The sequence below is a fragment of the Peromyscus maniculatus genome, chromosome 7 (assembly GCF_049852395.1).
Source record: "Peromyscus maniculatus bairdii isolate BWxNUB_F1_BW_parent chromosome 7, HU_Pman_BW_mat_3.1, whole genome shotgun sequence".
NCBI lineage: Eukaryota > Metazoa > Chordata > Mammalia > Rodentia > Cricetidae > Peromyscus > Peromyscus maniculatus.
Genome location: NC_134858.1, coordinates 97,037,917 through 97,057,206, shown reverse-complemented (window position 1 = coordinate 97,057,206; position 19,290 = coordinate 97,037,917). Strand labels below are relative to the sequence as shown.

Sequence of the window (19,290 nt, the reverse complement as noted above, 5' to 3'; positions counted from 1 at the left end):
CTTGCTGGCCCTTTCCCTGATGCGTAGCTAACTTTTCATCCCTGAAGTAAACAGCACGTGGTTATGATGAACTGTCCTTTCATGTGCCATTGGCTTCAGTTGGAAAGAATTTGATACAGAAACGGTTTATGTTCTTGAGGGATATTAGACCATTTTTAAATTATAATTTATTTATCTAACTTTAGTATGAAAGTAATTCTGGCCTTCTAGAATGAGTTGGAATTAACCCTTCTTTTTCAGTTTCTCTAGGAGAGTTTAAGTAAACCTCTTCTAATTTCTTTCTTACGTGTTCAGTAGAATTCACTGACAAGACTCTCTGGACTGCAAGTTTTATGGATAATCTTTTAAACTATGAATTAAATGTCTTCAATAGACGTAGGATCATTGAGTCACTTCTTGAGTTTTCAGTGAAACTTGGTAGTCTGTGATTTTTTTTTTTTTAATTGTTCCATTTGCCAGGGGGTAGTGGCTTACACCTTTAATCCCAGCACTTGGGAGGCAGAGGTAGGTGGATCTCTGAGTTTGAGGCCAGCCTGGTCTACAGATCTAGTTCCAGGACAGCCAGGACTGTTACACAGAGAAACCTTGTCTCGAAACCTCCCTTTCCCCACCAAAAATTGTTCCATTTATCAGAGTTATCAAACTTATTGGCATAAGGTTTTCATAGTATCTTTTATTATCTTTACAATACTTGTAGATTCTACACTGATGTCATCTCTCATTCCCGATATTGTTAACTTTGGATCTTTTTTTTTTCCTTTTCCTGATCAGACAGGGTTGGGTTTTATAAGTATCGATTTTCTCAAAGAGCCAGCACTTACACCCATTGAGTATTCTCATTTAGTTCCATTGATTTTTCACTCATGCCTATTCTTTCTTCTTTACTTACTTTGGATTTATGTTTCTCTTGTTCTCATGTCCTTGAAGAGGAGTGTCTTGCTGTTCTGCCCAGGCTAGTCTCCTTCTCCCGGGCTCAGTGATCCTTCCACCTTAGCCTCCCAAATACTCAAGACTCAGGGACACACCACCGTGCTCCACATTGCTCTCAGTGCCTAAAGTGCAAGCTGAGTTGTTGAGTCATTTTTTTTCTTTTCTTGGGATATTTGTTTAGCACTATAAAATTCTCTGAATTACTCCTTTAGCTGTGCCCCACAAATTGTAACATATGTTTTCCTTTCTTTCTTCCTTCCTTCCTTCCTTCCTTCCTTCCTTCCTTCCTTCCTTCCTTCCTTCCTTCCTTCCTTCCTTCCTTCCTTTTTTCCAAGACAGGGTCTCACTATTTAGTGCTCTCTAGAACTCACTGTATAAACCAGGCTGGCCTTCAACTCCCAGAGATCTGCCTACCTCTGCCTTCCAAATGTTGGGTGGATTAAAGGCATGAGCCACTGCAACTGGCCTATGTTTTAATTTCTATTCATATCAAGTTCTAATTTTTCTTTAGATTTCTTTTGTGACCCATAGGTTATTTAGAAGTATCTTACTTAGTTTTCAAGAATTTGGGACTTTTCCAGAGATCTCTCTGTTCTCGATCTTTAATTCCAGTGTGTCAGGGAACATAGAGTACATTATTTGAAGTCTTTTTTTGAGGCTTGTCTCAGTGCCCAGAAGATGGGCTGTCTTTATAGATGTTCTCAGAGTCTGCTATCACTGGGTGGGATGTTCTGTGAGTGCCTCACAGATCACACTGACTGATAATGTTGTCCGAGTCTTCTGTATCTTCATTGGTTTTCTGAGCACTTGTTCTGTCATTTATTAAGAGGGGTATGTTGCATGTCAGGGTGTAATTGTAAATTCCTTATTTTCTGCTGGGGTTTTGCCTGGTGCATTTTTTAAAACACTCTGTTAAATGCATAGATGCTTGGAACTGATGTATCCTCTTGACAGCTGTCCCTTCATAGACATTTAGGACTGATATGGCTTCTTGGCAACTGGCCCTCCAGTCATATTAAAATGGCTTTCATCGTTCCTGATTTTCTCCTCTCTGCACTGCACCTTGAGACCGTCAGGACCTTGTGCCGGGCACCTGCATACCGTTTATCAGCATCCTTATCCTTCACTGGAGGGATGCATGTTATGGTATGAGAAGCGCATCATACATAAAACACACCAGCCTTTGGGGACTTGTCTGCAGCCTGAGGTTTTGATCATTTCACTGGGCGACAGGTAGACAGGTATGTCCCTACTCAGGAATTTGCATGTGGTCTTCTCCCCTTCTAGCATTACACCCATTCACTTCTAGCACTTAGACCCACTTTTCACTCATACCTATTCTTTCTTCTTTTCTTACTTTGGACTTGTGTTTCTCTTGTTCTCATGTCCTTGAAGAGGAGTGTCTTGCTGTTCTGCCCAGGCTAGTCTCCTTCTCCTGGGCTCAGTAATCCTTCCACTTTAGCCTCCCAAGTACTACTAATAATTAGTTTTTATTATTTAAAAAATTTTGTTCCATTTGCCAGGGGAAATGTTATGTTCTTGAGGGATATTAGACCATTTTTAAATTATAATTTATTTATCTAACTTTAGTATGAAAGTAATACTGCAGAAATAATTCATTAGGATTTTGCCTTTTGTTTTAAGGCAGGTCTCATGTATGGCATGCTAACTTTGAACCCGCTGTGCAGCTGAGGTGGAACTTGAGTTTCTGATCCTCCTGCCTCTGCCTCCCGAGTTCTGGGATTATAGGTATATATATGCCAGTCCTTCGGGCATAGTAGGCAAGTACCTTATCAACTGAGCTATATTCATAGCCTATTAAATGTCACTTTATTGGTGACATCTTCCATGACCAAGACATCTGCATTAGTATTCACACACTCCTATTATTTCTCTCAGTACATATTTTTAAATCAATTATCAAATACTGAACAATGTATTGCAGTAACAGGTTTGATCGAGATTAATTACATTATTTTCTTTGTTTTCTTAATTCTTAGTAAAAAAAACTACTCATAACTATTAAAACAAAAAAATTACATTTATGCACTTTCTTTGTTACATTTTATTTAGTGCATGCATGCATGCACACGCATGTGAGTGCTTTCCTTGGCTACAGCACACGTGTGGGGGTCAGAGGATGACTTGTAGAAATTGGTTCTCTCCTTCCACTATGTGGCTCCTAGGGATCAATGTCGATCATCAGGCACGTGCCTTCATCTACGGAGCCATCTCAAGGACCCCATTAATGCGTTTTCTTTGCTGTTGTTCAGTTGCTTTTTTTCTTTTCTTTTCTTTTCTTCTCTTCTCTTCTCTTCTCTTCTCTTCTCTCTCTCTCTCTCTCTCTCTCTCTCTCTCTCTCTCTCTCTTATATAAGGTCTCACTATGTAGCTTTGGCTAGCCTAGAACTCACTATGTAGGTCAAGCTGACCTTGAACTCTGCTTGCCTCTGTCTTCAGAGTGCTGGGGTGAAAGGTCCATGCCATTGCACCCAGTTTTCACCTTCTAAAATAATTGCAGGCATTATTTATTGGATTATATATCATACCTTAGGATAGACTGGTTAAATAAGTAGAAATAAGTTTCTATACTGCAGGTCTTATAAAACCCTTTACTGTACAAGTGTATATTAGGAGTACATTAGTAGAGTATATTGCTAGGATTTCCCAAGGAACCACTTTTGGCACTTCATTTTGGGCTGTGTTCCACAGAAAACATTCAGACAAATATTGCATAATACATACAGAAAAGAACACTGCTTTGTACAAGCTCAGTTAATGCTATTTCTTTTTATTGCCAAGTAAGCTTCTTTAATGTTTTTCTAAGTAACTCTGGGCATTTGCTTCTGAGGGGGAAAAAGTATTTTCCAGAGTGTTTTTAGATTTTGTGATAACATTTCTTAGCAGCAGAGACAGGGGAAACATGGCTGCGGCATTACTTTAGAAGCTTGGATCAGTGACACCAGGCCTGACTTAGTGTCTTAGGGTTTCTATTGCTATGATGAAACATCATGACCAAATCAAGTTGGGGAAGAAAGGGTTTATTTGGCTTACACTTCCACATCACAGTCCATCATCAAAGGAAGTCAGGACAAGAACAATCAATGGGGGCTGGAACCTGGAGGCTGGAGCTGATGAAGAGGCCATGGAGGGGTGCTGCTTACTGACTTGCTCCCCACACTTGCTGAGCTTGCTTTTTTATAGAAGCCAGGACCACTAGCTCAGGGATGGCACCACCCATAATGGGCTGGGCCCTCCATAATCACTATAAAAAATTGCCTATAGTCCAGTCCTATGGAGGCATTTTCTCAGCTGAGGCTCCCTCCTCTCTGACGACTCTAGCTCATGTCAAGGTGACGTCAAACAAGACAACACACTTAGCGTATGGCATTACCCACCTAGGCCATCCCTGAGGATAGATATTAGGTGCCCACATTCTGCAGCATGAGATCTCCCACTAAAAAAAGGGCTTAAAACATTGCCCCTGAGTACGGCTTTTAAAAGGATGACCCCCTTCTACAGCGAACCTTAATCAGAGGCCTGTTACATTCAGGCCTGGGCATAACACTGAACCTTTCGGGGGCCAGTCTGTTTTGGGGAGGTTTGCAAGCCTGGGAGGGCCAAGGCTTTTCCTGGGCAACCAGCACCCTGAGGTCCTGCTTCCCTGCTGGCTACCATCTAGAGATGTGTCAAGCCTGGGGGTAGATGCCTTCAATTGCTCCACACCTAGCCAATATCCAGGTGCTCTGGATTCTGATTTCCCCTGTTCCAGGCTGAGGGAGGACAAAAGCATGGCTGTGTGAACAACGATGGTAGTGACAGTGATGGGGGAGGGGGGGGGGAGGCTGGGAATCATCATGGTAGTGATGATGTCATTGAACATTACTTCGGGAAAGTCCATGGACACACTCTTTACTTCTTACAAACACTGTCATGGTAGCTGCTGTTGCAGGTGCAAATAGGGTTAGTGTAATTGTTTGAATACAGAATGTCTCCCATGGGCTCATGTGTTGAGTGCTTGGCCACCAGCTAGCGACAATATTTTTGGAGGTGAGAGCTGCTTGTTGGAAGGAGGTATGTCTTTGAAAGTTCTGCCTAGTCTCCAGCCCCCACTCCCATTGCTCTTTGCTTCCTGTCCACCAGGAGACAAACAGCTTTGTCCTCCACATAGTCCTACCGCCATGATGTTTGATTTCAGCACAGGCCCATGATCAACAAAACCAAGGTCAGTGAACTATAAATCCTCCCTTCCTTGAGTTGGTTTTCTCAGAGACTTGGTCACAGTGCTAGTGACTGACTGATACATTGAGCTTCTGACACTCAGCACTGGCTCAAATACCCAGTGACCACCACAGGCTGCATCATCTGTTGGGCAGGAGAATCTTCTCCAATGTGATAGCCAGTTCTGGTGCCTCCTGGGAGTGGGAGTTGAACCCCCAGGGAGAAGGTACATGGCTGGATTGTCAGGATTCCATCCCACCCTTGGCCCGTCTTCCTATGCTCTGCCTCCAATGGCTGTGATCACATATGTAGGCACACTCAGGAGGAGCCCTGGGAGGTTCTGCTCCAAGGAGGTCCACAGGCTTCTTGCTATCTGACAAACCTGTTTCTTGTTTTATTTCAAGGAGCCACACTCTCAGTGTCCTCCCAGAACCTGGAGAATGGAAAGAGAAGTCAGTTCATCCCAAGTCTGTGTACCCCTGGGTTTTGGAGCAAGTTGGCTCTGAATTCTTTCCCACGAGGGCCTGAGACCCTCATCTCACACCCCACGGTCAGGACTGGGGACATCTCCTCTGCACAGTCTGCCCACCCTTCGACTGCAGGTCTCTCTTCAGTGCCTCCTCCCGGCTGGCTGGCTTCTCTTCTGGTCTCTGCCTTTGGACCCTTCCTTACCATGACTCGTACCTGTGTGGCTCACTTCATTCCAATTCTCTCAGTTTATGAATCAGGAAGCCCTAAACAGAGTTGTATGCTTGAGATTTTCTGTTGACACCTATCTCTCTCTCCTCTCTCTCTCTCTCTCTCTCTCTCTCTCTCTCTCTCTCTCTCTCTCTCTCTCTCTCTCGATACATATAGGTATATATAATATATTATATAACATATATAATAGAATCTACTATTGGAACTACATTTAAATGTACAGGAGTATGCTCTTCAGTTCATTATCCTTGCTCTGTAGCCATCCTCACCACCCATTTCCAGAACTTTTCATCTCTCCCCACAGACACTCTTTACCTGTTACACACTGACTTCTGTTTCACCCTGTCCATGACATTCACCATTCTACTTCCTGTCCCTGAATGTGGCCAGCTGCATGCCTCGTCACATGCTAAGGATCGGTGGGATTGTATACTTGTCCTTTCATATCTGACTCCTTCATAGCTTCACTTAGCACTGGCTTTCCTTCCTTTTCAAAGCCGAATGATACCTCACTGCACCGTGTGCCACTTTCTGGTGTCGCTCCCTCTGACAATAAACACCTGGGCCTTGGAAGTCCTCTTTTGACTGCTAGGAATGGTCTGTAATTCTCTTTGGGTCCCTCTGTTCAGTTCTTTGCCTCAGCACTGCCGTGTCCCTGTTGGTTCTGCTGGGTTAGAGCCTGGAGGCTGCTGAGCTCCTCATGTCCACCCCCGTATGTTACACCCGATGCAGGTAGAGAAGTAATGCGCTTGGAACCATACCTGGCTCATGGCAGAGCCAGGCCTCAGCCTCCTGCCCCTGCCAGGCGTGTTCTCCACCCTCTCATGTTGACTTCTACTTTGGCAGAAGCTTTGAGTGTGCAGAATAGCTGTGGACACACGCCTCTGTCCACTTACAAGACAAGCAAGTGCTCCTTGGCCTCCCCTCCCCACGAGGCTGCAACTCACTCTCTTCCCTGCCAGCCTCTGGAGCCTCCATGGCCACAAAACAGCGAAGAGCTGTTCTCCAGACCCCTTCCTGCCCAGGAGCTCTCAGGCCCAGGCACACAACCTGCTGTTCCTTGCCGTCTCCTCAGCAAGGACTGGCTTTGTGAAGAGTGAAAGCCTGGCCGTCTGTCCTCTGGCACCCTCAGGAGCCAGGACATTTCCACACTGGCTTCAGCCCCAAAACTAGACACAAGTACTCTTGTCTTCTCTGGGGGCCTGGACCTGGATTTTCCCTGAACATTTGAATCCACATTCTTTCTGGAGAGCAGGAAGAGAGGAGGACATGGGAAGGGCAGGAAGGAACTGGAATGCTTATCGAGAGCTTTTTCTGGGCCAGGACTTTAGTCCCGTGGTGATTTATGCTCGCCACCCATGGCCAGCAGTAGAGTGGGCACAACAAATGCTCTCTGACCAAGAACCGAGTCCAGTCAGAGCCGGCCTGTCTTACCCTTTGCCCTCTTTCCCAAAGACAGGGACTTGGGGAATTTCCCCTTTTCCCTGTGGGAGCAAATGTGGCCCCTGGCCTCAGGTGATGAATCCAGCCTTGCAGGTCTGTACATGACCCTTTCTCCTGGCTATGTGAGCCATCCCTGCACAAATGCTTCCAATGGCCTGGAGCTCCTTGATGTCCAGAGTACTGGGGCAGGGTTTGCAGGTAGAGAGCTCTCGCATAGCTAAATCCTTCCTTGCTGGTGATTGGCTCTTAGGGCTGTGCTAGCAGAAGCTACTGACCAGACTTTCCTTGCTGGCTCCAAGCCAAGCTAAGGGCCTTGCAAAGATTGTTCCTGCTCATCCTTGACAGCTCTGCCAGGACAGGTGGGATGCAGGGAGCTAAAGGATGAGATGAACTCGTCTTGCAGTAGACGCAGGTGCTCTGCACAGCTAATAAAAAGGAGACTCGTAGGTGAGTGGAGGAGGTGACTGGATGGGACTGATGGTTTTGAGCAGAGGAGGGATGTGACTTGACGGATGGTTTCAGGCTTGCTCTGGCTCAGGTGTAGAGGGATAAAAGTGGGGTACGATGAGGTGGTGGCCTAGGGCTGTGGGGGAGGGGTAAATTCCAGATATAGTTTGAGGAGGAACCACAGGGTTTGTGGATGGTGAATAGACATGGGATGGGGGAAGAGAAAATAAATTATGGAATGGGACTGGGACTCGAGAGACCAATTTTGGACTCGTCAAATATGAGCTGCCTTTCATAGAAAGAGTAGAATCAAGTTGTTGCCTAGAGGAAGTGATGGACTTAGACACATAGACAGGTATCCACCATCAGGGAGGAGGGGTGGAGCATGGGTTTCAGAGAAGGGGAGGGAGGCTGACTTTTTTCTCATATATTTTTCATTAAGGTATAATCCACAGCTGGGCATGGTGGCGCACAACTTTAATCCCAGCACTTGGGAGGCAGAGGCAGGCGGGTCTCTGTGAGTTCAAGACCTGCTCTACAAAATGAGTTCCAGGACAGCCAGGGCTGTTAGACAGAAAAACCTTGTCTCAAAACAACGAAAGAAAAAAAAAAAAGGAAAACACACACACACACACACACACACACACACACACACACACACCGGGGGGGGGGGGGGGAAGATACAGGGAAATAATTGTGGTTTTTAGCATACCTATCAAAGTTGTGTGTGTCCATAAACCACCAATTGATTCACAAATTATTAATCACTAGAATTACAGCCATCGATTCCATCTCCCAACAAGCACTCATACATGAGCGGCCACTCCTCATCCTCCGTCCCCCAGACCTCAAACCCTCCAGTCTACTCTCTGTCCCCGTGTATTTATGTGCTCGCAGGTCTCGTATGCGTGGAATCGTACAGCGTGAGTCTTTTATGAGTGGCTTCAGTGCTTGGAAGGCTCAGTGATTTGCAGCAGGCATTTAGATTCTTCTCTTTCATGTGTGGGTGACATGCTGGTGTACAGATAGATACACAGCTTTACTCAATCTGTCATTGGTTCCTGGGGCTGTCCTCACTTCTTGGCTCTTGCATGGATGGTGTCGCTGGGAACACTCAGCTGCATGCTTTTGTGTGGACTTCAAGGTTCAGTTCTCCTAGGTGCACTGCTTGGGGTCGTGTGTTTAACATTACATCCCACCAGCAGTGCATGATGGGTCCACAGACTTGAGGTGAGCTGTTTTGGGGGGAACTGTGAGTAGGCTTCGTTTCTGAGATGAGAGTGGAGGTGAGAATAAAGGAAGTAGTGGTAACAGGGGAACAGGAAACTAGTTGGTGCTGGTTGTGTTTAAACTCCTTAGTGCTCAGGACTCTGCTAAAAAGGGAACTGCCAGCGCATCCTTGTGTCTTCTCTTCCCAGGTCTGCGTGTCTGCCCAGGGGCAGGTGTAGATCTGGGGGGAATGTGATGGAGCCAACTGGGAGTGGGTATAGGAAGTAGAGCCTCAAGCCTTCCATGACGCCAGCCTCAGGTGTCTGTCTTTACCCTTCCTTTTCTTCTTGCCTGTTACCAGGTTTGGCCATGCTGCGGTTAGCATCTCACTCATAGGCAGGTAGTCATAAGGAATAGAGTTCGACCTACTCCATGGCTCATTAGCACACCAGCCTGAAGCTTTCCCCCCTCAGCTTACCTCAGTTTCTTAACCTCTAAACGGCTGGCCTCCCAGAGTAGCTGTGAGATGGGGTTGTGGGCCAGCATTGTGTCTCTCCTTTCTTCCCAACTACCAGGGCCACTTCCAGGCTCCATTCTGTTCCCGTGATGCTCCTGAGCTCTGGCTAAGTCACTGAGACCTCTGCTGCCCTCTATAATTCTCCTCTGTGTCCGTCAGTCTTTTCGTCACTGACAGATACCCGAGAGAACAGTTGAAAAGGAAGAAAGGCTGATTCTGCTCACTGCTGCAGAGGGTTTGGTCGGCACTCTGGCCGCTCCATCGCTCGGGGCCTAGGGTAAGGCAGAACATCACAATAGCAGGAATATATAGAGTAGGAAGCTGTTTGCCAGGAAGGAGAGAGAGAGAGAGAGAGAGAGAGAGAGAGAGAGAGAAGGAGAAAAGGGGCCAGAGACGAGAGTCCTTTCTGTGGCCTACTTTCTCCACCTAGGCCCTACCTCTGAACGTTTTCACCACCTCCCAAAATAGAGCCACCAGCTGGAGCCAAGCCTTCAACATATTTTATATTCAAACTGTTAACATTCCCGTCGCTGAGAGCAGCATCAGAGTATGAATATCCCCGGCTCCTCTGAGAACTCTGCAAAGTCATGGAGCATCTTCCCAGAATGGGCACTCACACCTACAATTTGCACACCAAGCCAGGGGATCTTGGGCCTCACACACACCTTCCCCACCTTCCCCTCTCTCCAGGCACCATGGCTGCAATAGCGTGGCGTCAGGAACAGGCGTCCCCAGGGGCTGGCGGCTGTGGAATATTGCTTGCTTTAGCCATCTTGTTGAGGAAGCTGCTGTGACTGCCAAAGGGAACCCTCCCCCAGGGCCAGGGAGCCAGCTGGAGGCTCCCTCCCTGGAGGGCGTCCCAGGTGACCTGGCTTTCACAGCCTGCCAGTGCTTTGCAAATGAGAAAAAAAAAAAATCCCCTTTCTGGGGACAGTGCATGGTTGGTGCACCCAGCCTTGCTGCCAGGCACCGGGTCTTGCCCTGTTAGACACCCGACCCAGAGAGTGCGCACAGTTCCGACAAGAAGGAGCGAGCCTGTCACTGAACGCTCGGTGAGATGATGTGGTTTAATGCAGACCTAGAGCGAGGAAGGCACAGGCTTCCCTACCTGACTTGCCTGAGAAACAGGCTTCATCCTCCTCCCTCTGCATGGCAGGCATGGGGAGTGCGGGAAGGCAGCAATCTCTGGATGGGGTCCGGCAGATGTGTCACCTCTAGAAGTCACTGTCTTTATTGTTCTGTGTTCTGGAACCCTTGTTTCCTCCATCACTGAAAGTCGAAAAGTCAGTTTTTAGCACTTTTCCTTTAAGCTGAAAGGACCATTTCACCAAGGTCAGGGCATTTCTTGCCTGAGTCAGGGGGTGTACCTTGTACTTTTGCGCACCTTTTTGAGTCCTCTTTGGAGCTGTGTCTGGGGGAAGACCTGAGGGAACAGTGCCTGGCTCTCGGTCTCTGCTATTCCACTGCAGAGCGTAGCGCTGAGCCAGGCTAAGAGACACAGAGATGAACAACGGAGAGCGTACACTGGAGGAAGGCTTCAGAGATGGGGGTCAGAGATGAGACACCCCCCCCACCCCATGGAGGAGACCTCAGAGGGCTGCCACCGAGCCAACGGCAGCCTGGACAGCCAGCGAGGAAGAGGCTTCCATGTTGGAAGTCATAGCTTCAGCATGTGTTTGGAATCTGGGCAGCTCGTCTGAATCCAGGTGGCCAGACCCACATCTAGATGAATAAAGAGGAGGAAGAAAGGAGCGGGGGGGGGGGGGGGCGGAATGGAGAGGGAGACGGGAAGAGGAAGGGAGAGGGGGAGAGAAGAGGAAGAGGAAAAGGAAGAAGAGAAGGGGACAAGGAAGAAGAAAAGGAGGAAGAAGGAAAGGAGGCAGTCTTGACAGGCCTCAGAGACCCTGGCTGTGAGACACCTTCTGTGCTGGCTGCCCACCCCCTGAGACTTGTGTAACGCTAGCATGCGGGACTAGCTGTTAGAGCAGCCTCCACCAGATCCCGCTGCACTGGTGTTTTCCATCTCTAGACTCTGCCTCCTCGCTCAGCCTGCGTCTGCACACACCGGCAGAACCCCTCTTCCCCCACAATGAGTAAGACTCTCTGTCCCCAGAGGCCTCCTACCTTCCTGAGCAGAGGGAAAGCAGGCAGTTACCTTCCTGAGGGCATAGGCTGGGTACCTTCAGGACACGGCTGGGGTCTGTCCCAGGTGTTTCCAGGTGTGTGTGTCAAAGCAGAGGCTGCCCAGCTCAGCATCACCTCCTCCTCCCGGGTGCATGTCTCCTCAGGCCGAGAATAACTTCAGTCATTTGTGTCTTCAGTTTTACATTCAATTACTGGTATATCAGGTTGTGTGCTTTGATCACTCATAATTTTCTATAATTATTATTTAAATGTTATTAGTATATATTGTAAAAAAAATAATGGGCCTTGTTATGACACTTTCATACATGTATATAATTACTCCCGTTATCCTCTCTTGTCCCCACCCCTATCTTTTTTCTCTTTCCAAATTGTCTCCTTTACACACACACACACACACACACACACACACACACACACACACACACACACACACACACATTGATAGAATCGCTGTATCATATAGACCAGGCTGGCCTCGAACTCACAGAGTTTTCCTGCCTGTCTCCTGAGTGTGACACCACTCCTGACTTTTTTTTTGAAATATGGATTCCACATATGATTCATATATAGATTTTAATATAGATTCCACATAGATTCATCTTTCTGAATCTGGCTTATTTCGCTTAAGGGGATGATTTCTGCTTCCACTCTTCTGCACACTTCTGCACTCTTCTGCACACGACAGCATTCCGTTCCTCTTCATGCCTAAGTGGTCCTGTGGTGGTGGTTAGCCTCGGTCAGGCATGTACTCAGGAGTGATATAGCTGAGCCATGCCGTAGTTTCCTTCTTAGACTTCTGAACAGTTTCCATGGATTTTCCTAGTGGCAGCACCCGTTTCTATTCCAACAGCAGTGTGCATGTTTCCTGGTATCTTTGCCAGCGTTTGGTGCCTTTTGCTTGGTGACAGCCGTTCTGACTGGGGTAAGAGGATCTCAGTAAACGCCTGATTTTCATTTCCCTCATTGTCAATGATAACGTACACTTTCCCATTCTACCTTTGAGAGCTGCCTCCTATGGGAGTGTTAGGATTCTTTTCTAGTTCTCTGAAGAATGTCGTTGACATTTTGATAGGCTGATTCCTGCCATCTTGTTTCATAGCTACTTTGTATTAGGTTTGGTTTGCTTTGTTGCATATTACCCCCATGCTTTATTCTCCCTCTAGCTCTTCTAACGACTAGGAAGTCTGAGGTTTTACTTCTCTTTTTCAGAGGTATCAGATAGACATAAGACTATGCCTTCATGTATTTTTCTATCAGCATCAGGATATAATCAGGAGCTGTAGCCTCTTCCCAAACAAAGGAAACTTCAGGCATGGTTAAATCTCCTTTAACCATTGCCAGAATAAGGACATCACATTAAGACCAGAATTATGGAGGTTGGGGAGACAGCTCAGAGGTTAAGAGCATGTACTGCTCTTGCACAGGAGCTGAGTTGAGTCCCCAACACTTATGTTGGGGAGTTCACAACAGCCTGTAACTTAGGCTCCAGGGGATCTGATGCCTACTTCTGGCCTCTGGGTACTGCACTCATGTGAACATACCAATACACACACACACACACACACACACACACACACACACACACACACACACACACAAAACGCACACACACTCTCCAAGATAAAAATAATTTAAAAAATTTAAATGAGTATTTCCCTCCTCTTCCCAACAATTTTTTTTTTTATATCCTAGCCTCCCTTTTTACCATTTATTTTGAGGCAGGGCCTTCCATCCTAGCGCCTCAGCCTCATAAGTAGCAGAGAGAACAGACCCGTGCTGTGGGATGGTCTTTCTATATGCTGTGAATATGTGTCGCTACCACTGGTTAATAAATAAGCTGCTTTGGCCTGTGACAAGGCAGCTTAGAGGCAGGCAGGAAATCCAAGCAGAGAGACAGGGAGAAGGAAGGCAGAGTCAGAAGAGACACTGAGAGCCGCCAGGGGAGCAAGATGTAATGGAATACAGATAAAGCCACAGACATGTGGCGATACATAGATTAATAGAAATGGGTTAATTAAAGATGTAATAGCTAGCTAGCAATAAGCCGGAGCCATAGACCAAACAGTTTGTAATTAATATAAGCCTCTGTGTGTTTATCCTGCCAACTACACCAGTAGGACACAGGAAAAGTTCCAACTACAGACCTGACCACCAAGCCTGGCTTCCAGTCTTCTAATTGAGCAACAAGTGTTTTCTTCATTCAAATGTTTGCTTATCTACCATATATAATGCACTCAACTTTCTCTTCCACAGATTTAGTTTTCACTTTAATGACTTATATTTTCCAAGAATTCTTTTAGAAAGCATGGTAATGTTCCTGCAATGTCAGATATGAGCATTTCTCTTTCCAGAGGGTTTTTGTGTTGTTATTGTTGTTTTGAAGATAGACTGTCTTGTAGCCGAGGCTGGCCTTGAACTCCCTATGTAGCATAGGCTGGTCTTGAACTCCTGTTCCTTCTGCATTCACCTTCCAAGTGCTGGGATTACAGGTGTATGCCCCCATGTCTGGCTTCAGGGGAGTCTCTTTTATTTTCAGGTTCATACTGAGTTTTAATTTTTGAATGATCTCTAGGTTTTTTTTTTGATAGTATATACCTTAAAGTCTGTGAATATATTAACTACAATATTAGTATCATGACTTCCGCTCTCAAATTCATCTCTTCCCATGCACATAAGCCAAATCATAGCACTTTTGATTGCCAGTTAGAGTAGGTTTTACTTAGGACAAAAGGCAGAACAAGAGGAATCCAGTCTACCTTAGGAGTAGAATCCTGGGGTCCCCAGACTCCTTGTTCTGTGGCTTTCCTTCTCACCTGTCCACCTCTCCCCTCTTTCTCGTCAGGATCTGACTTGAGAGGTTGCATGAAGTCCTCTCATGCAGGTCGTGTGAGAAACCGAGTCCCACCAGCTCTGCTTCCTTACTTCAGTTGCTCAGTTCAGGGCCCAGCGGCATCCTCAGTGCAGCTGTGTCTTAGAAAGTGTTCAGCATCTTGTCGCTGCTCTTCCCAGCCGTGGTCCAGCCACTGCCCATCACATCTTGCCTGGATTATCCGGAAGCCTCCTAAAGCTCCCTGCCCCCACTGGTGGCTTGTCCCCTGACCCCCTAGCATTGGACTAGCCTTTTCACAATGTCCTCTGGATCATGTCTTAGCCCACATTCTCCACTGGGCCCCATCATGCTCAGGATGAGGAAGGGCATAGGGTAACAGACTCTCATGACCTGCCCCTCAGCCCCCAGCCCATCAGCTGTTGGCCACACCTCTACCTCTGAGTTTTTTTGGGTAGTTCCTCTGCTGGAATGATGCCCCTGGGGTCATGTGGCTCTGATTTAGTCATTGCTCAAAGGTCACCTACTGGGAGGTAGCTTCTTGACCTATCCAGAAGGACAACAAAGGCTGCAACCACCCTTCAGCTAACTAGACTGACCCTTATACTATGTATTTACCTCTGGTAAAGTTATATCAGCCATTCAATTGTTTATCTGCTTCGCTACTGGATTTTGACCCCATTTACTCTGTAACCAAAGGTCCTATAACCTGCCTGGCATATAGTAGGTGCTCAGATATTTCTTAAATTAATAGACAAAATTGCCTGGTCTCACACTCCTTTAATTATTCACATGCAACGCGGGTACTTTTGGGGTTAGGTCTCAACTAGACAGGAGCACTGTATGTCAGGGAAGGAGGAGTGAGCATCAGGGGTCCAGGCAGTGGGAGGGGTGAGGGTGGCAGAGCTCCCCAGCTCCACCTGATTCCTGCCCCAGATGCCCCTCCCTGCCATTGCCATCCTCGGATGTGGACCTTGATTCCCGGAGGCTGTCCCCTTCTCAAGGCCTGCATGGTGTCTGCCCACACAGGGCTCAGACAGGCCCTCTTGACTGGGCTGGTTTCTTTGGCGTTCTCCCCACCTGAGGGCTTCAAGGTGGAGGCCCTGTTTCTATATATGTGAAGGAGGAAATGGAGGTGCTGAGAATCAGGCACACCCCCAGGGAACCCCAGTTTGTAAGGGTTGAATGAGGAATCCAAGCCCAGCTCTGGGGTTCCCCAGAGGGACTTGGGAAAGTTGATCTCTGACTTCCTGAGGCTTGTCCTTGGGCCGTAGAATTGTGGTCCAGTGAGCGCAGGGGCCGAAATGAGCCAGGCAGAGCCTTTCACTGAAGCAGCCCCTGAGGTGGCTCAAGTCCTGTGAGGACAGCTGGGGCTGAGCTGCCGCGGTCGCCTGGGGTTCCACAGTCTACAGTGGCTGCGGTGGAGCCAAGGGCAGCCCCGGAGTGACCTAATTCCTCTCCAGTTCTAGACACGGCTGGGCAGGAGGAGTTCAGCGCCATGCGGGAACAGTACATGCGCACTGGGGATGGCTTCCTCATCGTGTTCTCCGTCACCGACAAGGCCAGCTTCGAGCACGTGGACCGCTTCCACCAGCTCATTCTGCGTGTCAAGGACAGGTGAGGGCAGCAGGCAGGGCCTCTCTACTCTTGTTCCTGGCTTCTGAAAGCACACTCCTCCCTCTCCCTCCCTGCCCTCTTCTCTGTTCCCCTCCCCCTCCTCTTCTTCCCTCCCTCCCTCCTCTCTCTCCCTCCCCCTCTCTCCCCCTACAGATCTCCCGTTATTTCCTCTAAGGTCTCCCCTGACTCTTGGTTGCTAAGCTGATCCCAAGGCTCCAAGTCCCATGCCCCTCTCATTTCCATAAACTATCTCTCATTAAAGGAGTCATTGGTAACGTCTTTGTTTTCCAACTCCAATTTAACCGAATTGTATTATATACAAAGAAAAGTGAATTTCTCCTCCAGAACACACTGAAATTGGTTAAATTGCATTTGACTACAAGATTTACAAGTCGTTCATTAAAGGCTTTTTTTTCTTCACACTCTGTAACATAATTAAATCACCTAGTGTCTGTCTTAAGCCCATCTAACACTGCCAGTCAAAGAAGCGATGCAGAAGGAAAAATTAAATGAAGGAAAACAGCAAGCTTTGATGAAATCCCAATAAAGATGGAGAAATCTAGTCAATGACCATTCCACAGAAAAGGACTTGTCACTTCACCTGCCAGAGGGCCACGTGCACGCAGAGCAAACAGCCTTGGATTGATGTGCATTCAGCCCATGGCTATATGGACCTCAAAAGAGACACCCTAAGTGGTCCAGGGGTGGGGAAATCTTAATTTACTTGCTAGTCAAAGAAATAAAAAGTAGCATTGGGGGGGGGTTCAAATTACAGGTTATATATATATATGAAAATATCTAATATTGCCCAGAATGCCATGGGGCTGATGTTTTGCCTGACTCACATGTCAGTGGGATGCTTATGGTGCATGCCTCTCTATCCCTCACTTCCTCTTCTGTGAGCCATTCTGATTTTGCAGCTGCCATTTGTGCAGTACCAGCCACTGTCCCTGGTGCTCTTCCTGTGTCCTGCCTGAGGGCTGCAATAACCCTGCATGGTTTGTATATCAGAGCATTGGAGAGCGGAGGAGTGTGTCTGGGAAGCCAGGCCCCTCAGCCCCTCACCCACAGCCTCAGGCCAGCCTCAACACTAGCCTTGCAACAGATCCCAGGCTCCTCCTCCTCAAGCCCTTGTCTCCTCTGGAAGAGAGGAGACCCACTGAGGGGGTGGCATGGCATAAGGTCCAGTTGGCATCACCTTGAGTTGGTGGTGCAGGAGGATGAATCTCACTTGGCTATTGTTCTCTTGCTTCCCAGGGAGTCATTCCCAATGATCCTCGTGGCCAACAAGGTGGATTTGATGCATCTGAGGAAAATCACCAGGGAGCAAGGAAAAGAAATGGCGACCAAACACAATGTAGGTGTGTGTGTTCACATGTCTGTGTGTGTGTGTGTGTGTGTGTGTGTGTGTGTGTGTGTGTGTGTGTGTGTGTTGGGGCCTCAGGGCTATGTGTGAAAGTTCATATGTCATCCCTCCTGCAGTGCTGGTCTAAGGCCTCCTCCTGTGCACTAGGCTCTGAAGAGAGGCCACAGGGTGCGATGTGAAGGGATATTATTTGAAATGAGCAGCAGGCCAGTGAGAAAGCACCCTCTGCAGCCCTAAGAGGCTCTGGGGTGGGGGGTGGAAAGCTTTCTTCAGAGTAGCCCAGAAGCTGTGGTATTGGTGTACTCCAGGCTGAAGGCTGCTCTGCTGAGGTACTGTATATTTATTCAGCATGGGGCTGTGCAGAAGTGGTAGCTCCTCTGCCTCACAAGCCAGCACCTGGTGATACTGAATCACTGTGATCTGCTCTGTTCACTGAGCCCATCCCACGCCCAGGACTGTACTGGGGGAGCATGGATATCAAGTCCTCTACCCTTACAGCCATAGGCATCATTATCCCCACTTGATAAACATTAACACAGGTTGTTCCAGCTATACCCTATCACAAGCATGTGAGCTTTCTGAGTTCACTGCAATGTGCTTGCTCTCTGGATAGTTCTGGGTCAGGTCTCTGTTCCCCAGTCCCATATTGACATAGTGTACTGGCCTCCTGGGGTCCTGCCTGCTAGCTGGAAAGAAAGTCTCACAAGGTAGCCCCATCTCTGCCTACTGGCCTACCCTATATGTAGAGAAAGGCATGCTGGGAGCTCGTTTTGCCTGCATGTCTTCTGTATTTATTTCTTTATTAATTCTATCATCCTAGGTCCTGCTTTTCCGTACTTACCTTTATGATGGAGACAGGCAATAAGCAAAGTAAATTAGTTTGTCTGAAGTTGACACATTCTTAGAAACAAGCAAACTAGGGAAGGGAGATCAGGACTGGGAAGAGGGTGGGGTGGGTCCATTTCAGCAAGGACTTAAGGAGGGAGGCAAAGGGACAGCCAGACAGATAACTGAGAAAAGAACATCCAAGCAAAGGAAATCATCTGTGCAAAAGCCCTGAGATTGGAGTTTGCAAGGTAGCAAACCAGCCACTGTGGCTAAGCAGGTGGATGCAGGGGAGTAGTCAGAGAAGTGACTTAAGGAGACGTGGCTCTTATGGAGGCAGAGGAGGAAAGCCACTGGATGGTTCAGAGAGAGGTGTGACATGTGGCCAAGCAGCTTCTCTCCTGTGACATGTTGAGGGTAGTCCACTGGGAAAGAAGAACAGAATCATGCAGGGAATGCCCGGCATCCCACATGAGGCTGAGCAGTGCGTGAGGGCGGCAAGAGTTGGGCTGCACTTCTAAGAACCAGCAGCATTTGCTCACAGACTGGGTATGGAATGAGAGAAAGAAAGACGGGTCCATGTGTTCTGAGTCCCCTAGATGCTGAGGACTGCCGAACTCCCGAGAGTGTGGGATGCCCAGGGGCTCTGGCTGGAGGTGGTTTCCTGCCTCCCTTCTGCATGTGTACAGGGCTTCCCGATGTCCTGATCCATAGGTAGAGTTCTACTTGGTCCTTATCCGGGATGCCTGCCATGACTAAACATGGTGTCCAGTTCACAAGAAGCTCCAAAGCTGACACAGCACCCAGCTGCCCATGGGAGGCCAAGTCGGGAAGTAGAAGGCTCTCACTGACTCTCCACTGGCCTGGCAATGTGGAGTTCTTGCAAGCATGTCATCCTGAGCTCTGCTTCATGCTGCAGGATGGCGTTCACCTCTGAGGGTTAATTCAGCAAAGTCAGGAATAGGGAGACGTGGGAAGCCAAATAGCCATCCCACTGCGGAGGGTTATCAGAGGCTCAAATAAATGTTGAAGGCCTGAGCCGGGC

The 19,290-nt window shown here is 47.8% G+C and overlaps 1 protein-coding gene across 4 annotated transcripts in view; it reads left to right on the top strand.

The window, feature by feature from the left end:
• Mras (muscle RAS oncogene homolog) overlaps positions 1 to 19,290 on the top strand; it is a 53,853-nt gene that overhangs the window by 29,215 nt on the left and 5,348 nt on the right. For 3 of the 4 annotated variants that reach the window (XM_076576893.1, XM_042281481.2, XM_006975142.4), the window contains exons 3-4: positions 15,901 to 16,054; positions 17,312 to 17,411. In XM_076576893.1, coding sequence (XP_076433008.1) covers positions 15,901 to 16,054; positions 17,312 to 17,411 — 254 coding nt within the window. Of the gene's footprint in view, positions 1 to 15,900; positions 16,055 to 17,311; positions 17,416 to 19,290 lie in introns of all 4 variants that reach the window. The other variant, XM_015994061.2, reaches the window with a different exon arrangement.